This window comes from Paroedura picta, chromosome 7 (genome assembly GCF_049243985.1).
Source record: "Paroedura picta isolate Pp20150507F chromosome 7, Ppicta_v3.0, whole genome shotgun sequence".
NCBI classification, from domain to species: Eukaryota; Metazoa; Chordata; class Lepidosauria; order Squamata; family Gekkonidae; genus Paroedura; species Paroedura picta.
Window position 1 is genome coordinate 50,881,223 of NC_135375.1, and position 10,571 is coordinate 50,891,793.

At 39.0% G+C, this 10,571-nt stretch overlaps 1 protein-coding gene across 7 annotated transcripts in view; it reads left to right on the top strand.

Moving 5' to 3' along the window:
• APC (APC regulator of Wnt signaling pathway) overlaps positions 1-10,571 on the top strand; it is a 90,177-nt gene extending 79,606 nt beyond the window's left edge. For all 7 annotated transcript variants that reach the window (XM_077347778.1, XM_077347784.1, XM_077347785.1 and 4 more), the window contains one exon: positions 788-10,571. In XM_077347778.1, coding sequence (XP_077203893.1) covers positions 788-7,349 — 6,562 coding nt within the window. In that variant the 3' untranslated portion in view covers positions 7,350-10,571. The remainder of the gene's footprint in view (positions 1-787) is intronic.

Sequence of the window (10,571 nt, forward strand, 5' to 3'; positions counted from 1 at the left end):
CTGCTCAGAAATTCCTGCTCAGATCATTGCAGACTGAGAATTGCCTATGAGAGGTATTGGTTCAGGTCAGGCGTACTTGGTTCAGTTAAGCCAATAAAGGTTATTGTAATCAGCTGAATGTTAGCCAGTCCACAAAATATATGCTGGATCCAGTAATCAGTTCTGCTAACAGAAATGATTTTCATCAGCAATGCAAAACTTGCCCCTTCTCAGCACAGCACAAAATTCTGTTCCCGGTATACGGGGAACCCCCTGAAACAGCAGGGGAAGGTGTCATACCTGTGACAGAAGGGGGTTGCTGCTGAATAATACCCTGTTAGTGGATGCAACTCAATGATAAGTTAAAATGCATCAAACAAGAATATGAAGCCATGGTTTGAAATTGTATTATTAACCACAAATTAGTCTTCTGTGGTTTTTGAATAATGTACTAATGCAAACTTTGTGGTTTGTTCCCTAATGCCACCCTCACCAGAGTACCAGAGATGTTTGTAGAGGTCATTGATGAATGAATGGAAGATATGATTGATGTCTGCAAGCCAAATCCTAGTTTCACAAACTAACTGTAGTTAAAATAAATTGTAGTGTGGAAATTGTCAAGCCAAAGTGAAACAGCATTTTCAAAAGCACAGTGAATACTGTCACCTCTTTGAAACCCTGGGCTTTAAATTTATGAACATATGATACGGAGTTATATTATCACCAAAATATAATGGCAATACATTTGGGGGGTTGGAAATTTAGTTAAAGTGATACTTAATTTGTTATGTTCACATCTTAATTCTAGGCAAATTCTGAGAGAGAACAGCTGCTTGCAAACTCTGCTACATCACTTGAAGTCTCACAGCTTAACAATAGTCAGCAATGCATGTGGAACCTTGTGGAACCTCTCTGCACGGAATGCAAAGGACCAGGAAGCATTATGGGATATGGGAGCAGTAAGCATGCTCAAAAATCTCATACATTCAAAGCACAAGATGATTGCCATGGGCAGTGCTGCAGCTTTAAGAAACCTAATGGCAAACAGACCTGCAAAATATAAAGATGCTAACATCATGTCTCCAGGTTCGAGCTTGCCATCTCTTCACGTTAGAAAGCAGAAAGCACTGGAAGCAGAGTTAGATGCTCAACATTTATCTGAAACTTTTGACAATATTGATAATTTAAGTCCCAAAACATCTCACCGTAATAAGCAAAGACATAAACAAAATGTGTATGGTGAATATGTTTTGGATGCTAATCGACACGATGATGGAGTTAATAGGTCAGAAAATTTTAATGCTGGCAACCTGACTGTGCTTTCACCATATTTAAATACAACTGTGTTGCCTGGCTCTTCTTCCTCAAACAGAGGAAATACAGAGGGTTCCCGGTCTGAAAAGGACAGGAGCTTGGATAGAGAACGTGCAATGGGATTAACTAGCTATCATTCAGCAACAGAGAATCCTGGGAACTCTTCTAAACGAATAGGAATGCAGATCTCTACTTCTACAGCCCAGATTTCCAAAGTAATGGATGAAGTAAGTATGCATATTACACAGGATGAGAGAAGTGGTGGTTCTGTAGCTGAAATGCACTGTTTGTCAGAAGAGAGGAATGCATTAAGGAGAGCATCTACTGCCCATTCTCATACCAGTGCTTATAACTTTCCTAAATCTGAGAATAGGACCTGTCCTGTACCTTATGCAAAAGTGGAGTACAAGAGAGCCTCTAATGATAGCTTAAACAGTGTCAGCAGCAGTGACGGATATGGGAAAAGAGGACAGATGAAGCCTATTGAATCTTATTCTGAAGATGATGAAAGTAAATTTTGCAGTTATGGACAGTATCCAGCTGATTTAGCCCATAAAATACACAGTGCTAACCATATGGATGACAATGATGGAGAGTTGGACACGCCAATAAATTACAGCCTAAAATATTCTGATGAGCAGCTGAATTCTGGAAGGCAGAGCCCATCACAGAACGAAAGATGGGCAAGACCCAAACATGTAATAGAAGAGGAAATAAAACAGAATGAACAAAGACAGTCCCGAAGTCAAAGTGGAGCCTACCCAGTATACGCTGAAAGTGGTGATGATAAACACATAAGCTACCAATCACCTTTTGGTCAACAAGAGTGTGTGTCTCCTTTCAGATCAAGAGACTCCAACAGTACAGAGCAGAACAGAATAAACTGCAGTCATGGGATAAATCCAAAAGCGAACCAGTCCTTATGCCAGGTTGATGATTATGAAGATGATAAGCCAACCAACTATAGTGAGCGTTATTCTGAGGAAGAACAACATGAGGAAGATCAGCCAACTAACTATAGCATAAAATACAATGAAGAGGAGCATCATGTAGATCAGCCAATTGATTACAGTCTCAAATACTCAACAGATGTCCCTCCCTCTGCACAGAAACCATCCTTTTCTTTTTCAAAGAGCCCAGCGATAAAGAACACCAAAACAGATCATATTTCTTCAGCCACTGGGAACATGTCAACTTCAGTTGGTCCAAAGAGACATAATCAGCTCCATCCAAATTCAGCTCAGAGTAGAAGTAATCACAGTCAGAAACCTACTTCTTGCAAAGCACCATCCATCAACCAGGAAACAATACAAACCTATTGCGTAGAAGATACCCCAATATGTTTTTCAAGATGTAGTTCTCTGTCATCTTTGTCATCAGCTGAGGATGAAACGGGGCGTGATCAAGCAACACGTAGAGCAGACAGTGATAACTCTATGAAGCTGGTAGGAATGAAAGAAAATAATGGGAATCTGTCTGCAGCTAGTACAGTAAATGAGACATCATCAGCATCTCAGCACATCAGAACAAAATCGAATAGACTTCAGGCTTCTAATCTATCCCCTTCAGATACTGCTAGGCATAAAGCTGTTGAATTTTCTTCAGGAGCTAAATCTCCTTCAAAAAGTGGTGCTCAGACTCCCAAGAGTCCACCGGAGCATTACGTGCAAGAAACTCCACTCATGTTTAGCAGGTGTACCTCTGTAAGTTCTTTGGATAGTTTTGAGAGTCGTTCAATTGCTAGTTCCGTTCAGAGTGAGCCTTGCAGTGGGATGGTAAGTGGTATTATAAGTCCAAGTGACCTTCCAGATAGCCCAGGACAAACAATGCCGCCAAGCAGAAGCAAAACACCACCCCCTGCACAAACAACACAAGTGAAGAGAGAAGCAGCCAAAAGCAAAGTGCCTAGCACTGAAAAGAGAGAATCTGCACCAAGGCAAACTGCAGTTAGTACAGCTGTTCAACGAGTGCAGGTATTGCAAGATGCAGATACTTTGTTACATTTTGCTACAGAAAGCACACCTGATGGGTTTTCTTGTTCATCAAGCTTAAGTGCTTTGAGTCTTGATGAACCTTTTATACAAAAAGATGTAGAACTAAGAATAATGCCACCTGTACATGAAGATGATCCTGGGAATGATGAAGAACTTGAACAGCCAAATGATACAAAGATTGATCAGGATAAGACAACAGAGAAGACCACAGAATCTGAAAAAGATATACTGGATGATTCTGATGATGATGATATTGAAATACTAGAAGAGTGTATTATTTCTGCTATGCCAACAAAATCTTCACGTAAAGCCAAAAAGCCTTCTCAGGTAACTGCTTCAAAAATACCTCCACCTGTAGCCAGGAAACCAAGCCAATTGCCAGTGTATAAACTTCTCCCTTCTCAAAGCAGATTACATTCTCAAAAGCATGTTAGTTTTACACCTGGAGATGATATGCCACGTGTATATTGCGTTGAGGGAACGCCAATAAATTTCTCAACAGCTACATCTCTGAGTGATCTTACAATAGAATCACCACCAAATGAATTGGCTAACACTGATAATGCTGGTACAGGGATGGAATCAACTGAGTTTGAAAAAAGAGATACCATTCCTACAGAAGGCAGAAATACTGATGATAAGCACAGGGGGAAAAATCCAACTGGGTCTGTTGTTGGGTTGGATGATGAGAAAACAGAAGAAGGTGATGACATTCTCACAGAGTGTATTAATTCTGCTATGCCAAAAGGGAAGAGTCACAAGCCTTTTAGAGTGAAAAAGATAATGGATCAAATTCAGCAAGCATCGACGTCCTCATCCATGAGTAATAAAAGTCAACTAGAAGTTGAGAAAAAGAAACCAACTTCACCTGTAAAGCCCATGCCCCAAAGCAATGAATATAGAGCACGCTTACGAAAAACAACAGAGCCAAAAACTAATTTTAATAATGAAAGGACCCACACAGATAACAAAGAAACAAAGAAACAAAATCTTAAAAATAGCTCAAGGGACTGTAATGATAAACTTCCAAATAATGAAGAGCGTTCAAGAGGAAGCTTTTCATTTGATTCTCCCCATCATTACACTCCAATTGAAGGAACTCCATATTGTTTTTCACGAAATGATTCCTTGAGTTCTTTAGATTTTGATGATGATGTAGATCTCACAAGGGAGAAGGCAGAACTGAGAAAGGGGAAAGAAAGTGAAATTAAATCTAATGCAAATACAGAGCACACTTCAAACCAGCAGTCAAGCAGTAGAGCACAAGCTTGCCAGAAACATGCTCCAACAGGGCGAAATCAGTCTAAAGCTTTGATACAGAAACATAGCCCCTTCCCCCAGTCATCCAAAGATATTACAGATAGAAGTGCAGCTACAGATGAAAAAATGCAAAACTTTGCCATAGAAAATACTCCTGTTTGTTTTTCTCGTAATTCATCTTTGAGTTCTCTTAGTGATATTGATCAAGAAAACAACAACAACAAAGAAAGTGAGCCTATAGAACAAATAGGACCATCTGATGTACAGGTAGAATCAAACAGACCACAAACATCTGGCTATGCTCCTAAATCATTTCATGTTGAAGATACTCCTGTATGTTTTTCAAGAAACAGTTCTCTCAGTTCTCTTAGTATTGATTCTGAAGATGATCTTTTGCAAGAATGTATTAGTTCTGCTATGCCTAAAAAGAAAAAGCCTTCAAGGTCAAGAGGGGACAATGAAAAAGGCAGCTGTAGAAACATGGGAGGCATTTTAGCAGAAGATTTGACACTGGACTTGAAAGATATACAGAGGCCTGATTCAGAGAATGGCTTTTCACCTGATTCAGAGAATTTTGATTGGAAAGCTATTCAAGAAGGTGCAAATTCTATAGTCAGCAGTTTACATCAGGCAGCTGCTGCAGCATCACTGTCCAGGCAAGCCTCATCCGATTCAGATTCGATCCTTTCATTAAAATCTGGAATTTCCTTAGGGTCACCCTTTCATCTTACACCTGATCAAGAGGAGAAACCTTTTACTAGCAATAAGGGTCCAAGAATTATTAAGCCTGGAGAGAAAAGTACACTGGAATCCAAGAAAGTGGAATCTGAAAATAAGGGTATCAAAGGGGGAAAGAAAGTATATAAAAGTATGATTACAGGTAAAGCTCGTTCCAATTCAGAACTTACAAGTCACTTGAAACAGCCACTGCAAACAAACATGCCCTCAATCTCCCGAGGTAGGACAATGATTCATATTCCTGGAGTTCGAAATAGTTCTTCGAGTACAAGTCCTGTTTCCAAAAAAGGACCACAGCTAAAGAGTACAGCCTCCAAAAGTCCTAATGAAAGCCAGAGTTCCCCCAGAGTAACAAAACCATCTGTGAAATCTGAGCCAAGCCCTATATCCAGACAGCCATCACAACAAGGTGGAGCAAGTAAAGGGCCTTCTCGGTCAGGCTCTAGAGATTCTACACCCTCAAGACCACAACAGCAACCATTATCCAGGCCTCTACAGTCTCCTGGCCGAAATTCAATTTCACCAGGCAGAAATGGCATAAGTCCTCCAAATAAACTCTCCCAGCTGCCAAGAACATCATCTCCAAGTACAGCTTCCACCAAATCGTCAGGTTCAGGGAGAATGGCATACACATCACCAGGCAGACAAATGAGTCAACAAACTGTAGCAAAGCAAACAGGGTTGCCCAAAAGTGCCAGTGGTATTCCCAGAAGTGAGTCTGCCTCAAAAGGATTAAATCAGGTTCCTGGTGTTAGTGGATCTAACAAAAAGGCTGAACTGTCTAGGATGTCATCTACCAAATCCAGCGGGAGTGAATCTGACAGATCCGAGAGGCCTGTTTTAGTACGCCAGTCAACTTTTATTAAAGAAACTCCAAGTCCCACTTTAAGAAGGAAATTAGAGGAGTCTGCTTCATTTGAATCTTTGTCTCCTTCTAGACCAGATTCCCCCACCCAATCCCACACACAGACCCCAGTTCTAAGTCCTTCACTTCCTGATATGTCTTTGTCTACTCATTCAACAATCCAAACTGGTGGCTGGCGAAAGTTACCGCCTAACCTGATGCCTTCTTTAGAATACAGTGATGGAAGACCAACAAAACGCCATGACATATCTCGGTCTCATTCTGAGAGTCCTTCAAGGCTACCAATTAATAGATCCGGGACATGGAAGCGTGAACACAGTAAACATTCCTCATCACTTCCGCGTGTAAGCACTTGGCGAAGGACTGGAAGTTCTTCCTCAATTCTCTCAGCTTCTTCTGAATCCAGTGAAAAGGCAAAAAGTGAGGATGAAAAGCAACATGTCAGTCCTTTTTCTGGAGTCAAGCAATCTAAAGAGAGTCAAGCGCCAGCAAAAGGTACTTGGAGAAAGATCAAAGAAAATGAAATTCCTCAAATAATGACTAGTCCTCCTCAGAATACCTCATGTGCTACCAATGGTGCTGATTCAAATACTTTAATTTACCAAATGGCGCCTGCTGTCTCTAAGACGGAGGATGTGTGGGTGAGGATTGAGGACTGCCCTATTAATAATCCTAGATCTGGAAAATCTCCCACAGGAAACACTCCCCCAATTATTGACTGTGTTTCAGAGAAAGGGAACATGAATAGTAAAGAGTCAAAAGATCTTCATGGGAAACAAAATACAGGAAATGGAAATGTCCCTATTCGTACCATGGGTTTAGAAAACCACCTAAACTCATTCATTCAAACAGATAGTCCAGACAAGAAAGGAACTGAAACAAAACCTGTGCTAAGCAATCCTATCCCGGCCCCAGAGGCTAGTGAAGGCTTCATTAGTGAGCGTACGCCATTCAGCTCCAGCAGCTCCAGCAAACACAGTTCCCCCAGTGGAGCTGTTGCAGCAAGAGTAACTCCTTTCAACTACAACCCAAGCCCCAGAAAAAGCAGTGCAGATAATGGTTCTACACGACCATCACAGATACCAACGCCAGTCAATAACAGCACAAAAAAACGAGATTCAAAGACTGAAAATGCAGATTCAAGTGGTGCTCAGAGTCCTAAGCGCCACTCTGGATCCTACCTGGTGACTTCTGTTTAACTAAAACTGCTGATCCATTATGCTATATGTGAAATTTTTAAATGGAACTATACAAGATGGTGTTCTTTTCATTTTGTAAATAAGTTTGATTCTTGTAGAGGGTCCTTGTTCTGGAAGCCATATTTGATATTCTTTGTCTTCACTGGTAATGCTCTTGAGGGATTCCCGATTGATAGGTTAGCAATAAAATTGCTAAAGTGATTATATTTGTACAGTATGTTTTACATATATTTAATTAACATCCCATATCTTTAATTGTTTGGGAGGGGGGAATTCAGGAAAGATGACCAACAGATTTAAAAAAAAGGATTCTATTGCTATATCTCTCATTTTTAGATTTTCAAAATGACTAAAACTACATCAGGGAGAAATTGGTATTATTTATGCAAAAATACTCTGTTTTAGTATTTGTGAAGCCACCTAACCTTATAATTAATCATGTGGCTGTGAAATTCACAGTAATATGGTTTCTGCTGAACAAGCTTGTTTTTTCTGCATGGATAGAACTGATTGTTCATTTTCTGAAATAATGTTTAACATTTCTGTGGTCACATAATATGCATAGATAGTAATGGTGTAATCTACCTTTTGTTGTGCTCTGGAAAAAAGGAAAGGAAATCTGTGTACGTGTAAACCCTGAACAAAATTATTTTACCGGAACTAGATTTTATCCAACAGTAGGTAGGATTTTTGCTATGCTGTAACTTGATGTATATTCTGGTATTTGAGGTGAGATGGCTGCTCTTTTATTAATGAGACATGGGTAAGGTCTCAACAGAAACTAATGAACATTTCAGAATAAATTATTGCTGTATGTAAATTTCGTTGTGTGTTACTTTTGCAGTACTTATGAAATCAATGTTTAATTTTGGTATTTTTGAACAATTCTCTCTGTATGACATAAAATGCACTTATTCTAAAAGCTCTTTGGGGACAATCCAGACTTCACCATAATGACTGGAAACATTTCCATGGATTGTAATGGATCAGGATTGTACCCACTCCTTGTACGGTCACATTGGTTCTCTTCCAGTTCATAGTAGCTGTTAATATACCCATGAAACAGCTGCAGTAGTCAGGTAGAGCACTGGGGTGTGCAGCTGAGACTTTTTAGTTGATTTCAGGTATAGACAGAGGCTAAAAGAAGTACTTCCATATAGTTTTTATATCTGGACAGCCTAGAATGCTATTGTGTATACAAATAAGATTTTTTACAGTTGTAAAAAAAACTGGAAAAAGTATACAGTTAGAAGTTTAAGTGCGGTTTAAGTATTTCCTTTTGTATTTTTTTAAATTTGAGCAAGACTAACAACTAATGTACTAAATTTAAGTGAGTTGGCAGAAAATAAGTTTTGTACATTAAACTGCTACAGATAATCCAACTTTGTATTCACATATGCTTTGACTTAAGAGACCTTCATTAGACTGTTTAAAATGGAAGTATTCTTACAAACTTAAGTGCCTCAATCCAAATATAGCAACATATGTGTGCACATGGTTAATTAAAACAGTAGTGAGCAAGTCAAGTGTATACCTCAGGCAGGCTTCCATTTTTACAATCATGCATGTAATTGTTTGGTAGCAGGGTTCAGAATCTGCTTAGGAGTACCTTCCTACACATTTACCAGCATATTGACAACACAGGATAGTGCTACCTGTGTGGCAAACAACCGCAGCAAGTGTTTTCAGTAATTTTACTTATCAGTGCAAATGTTAAATTTTATATTAACACAAGCTGCTGTTCACAAGACAACAGCATGCTTTTTCAAACAATTCAATATATTATTTGTACTCCTTGTCCCTTAATTAACTGTTTAATCCAATGATGCACACTCTAGAGATGTCCTGGTGAGTCCAATAATGCTTTGAAACACCAGATCCAAGAAAAACATAGCTATTTATCCCTAGGATAATTAAGATAAGCTAATTTTAAGAAACATGAACAGTTAGTCTTTATTCTCTACCCCAAAAGGCAGTGGGGTTGTATCCAAGCAGAACATGCACATGTGGGAGAGGACCATAATTTCCTTGCTTAGTACCCACCCCCACCCCCACCCCCACCCCCATCTCATAGCGCTGTTTACAAGGGTTCTGTGGCTTCCTGCAACCATTTTGTGGAAACATTATTATTACAGCTCTATCTATGATCATTTGGATTCAACACTATGTGCTTATTTCTTCTGTTCCTTGCTCTTCTGAGCATATTAAATAACATATATAGGTAGAATGCCTTATATAGACATGAGCCCTGCCTACCTAATATACAGCCTTCAGCTTTTTCCACAGAGTATACTGTACGTTTCAGTGTATCATGTTCACTGACCCTGAATCCAGCAAGGAGAGAGAAGATCAGTATTTGTTCATTGGTGTGAATTATTTTCCTTGCACTGCCAGAAGGTAATGGGGAGTACAGCTCCAGAGAATCCCAAACAAGGCTGTTGCATGAATTCTTTAATGGATGACTGGCAAACCTTCATGGCAGCTTGTCTTTACTGATGCTGTTAAAAAAAATGTACTTGCGGAATACTGCTTTTTTGTTTCTACTGAATTAACCACTAATTTAATGGGATTCAGTAACGATGCACAGTATAGGTAAAACAAGTTATATCATCTTTTTAAAAAATGTTACTGAGTCCTATAAAGTTTTCCTGCTTCTGCCCCACATCTGGTAATGAGAGAACTATTCATTTTCTCCAGTTTCCTGATTTTGTGACTCAATGTACAAGCCAAGTGGTTTTATCTTCTTTTGTAACTTAATGCTGACAAATTGAAATAAATTAATGACAAACAACATTTCATTTTTGTGTGAACAACGGTTGGGTCAAAACAAATGGGAAAATTGTAATGTTTAGTGTTTTACAATGTGTTTAATTTCAATGTAAGTGGATGGGTGACCATTTTTTGCCCTTATCTCCCTATGAAAAGCATTCAATTAACTGTGATTAATTACTCTTAAATGGAATTATTTATTGTTCCCACTGATGTACTTTACCTTCTATGCTTTCTGACTTGTACACTATCCATTACAGTTCATCATGTACTGACAATGTCAAATCTCTGAAACTTATGATACAACATTTTATATCTCTCTGACAAATCAACCCTGAGCAGAGATCTGAGTTAGTTTGATTTCAAAGCAGTATCTCTATTAACATGTTTGAGAAGCATGAACGTTCTTTGTATATTTTTAATGTGTGAAAGAAATTAAAATTAAGAACTCTT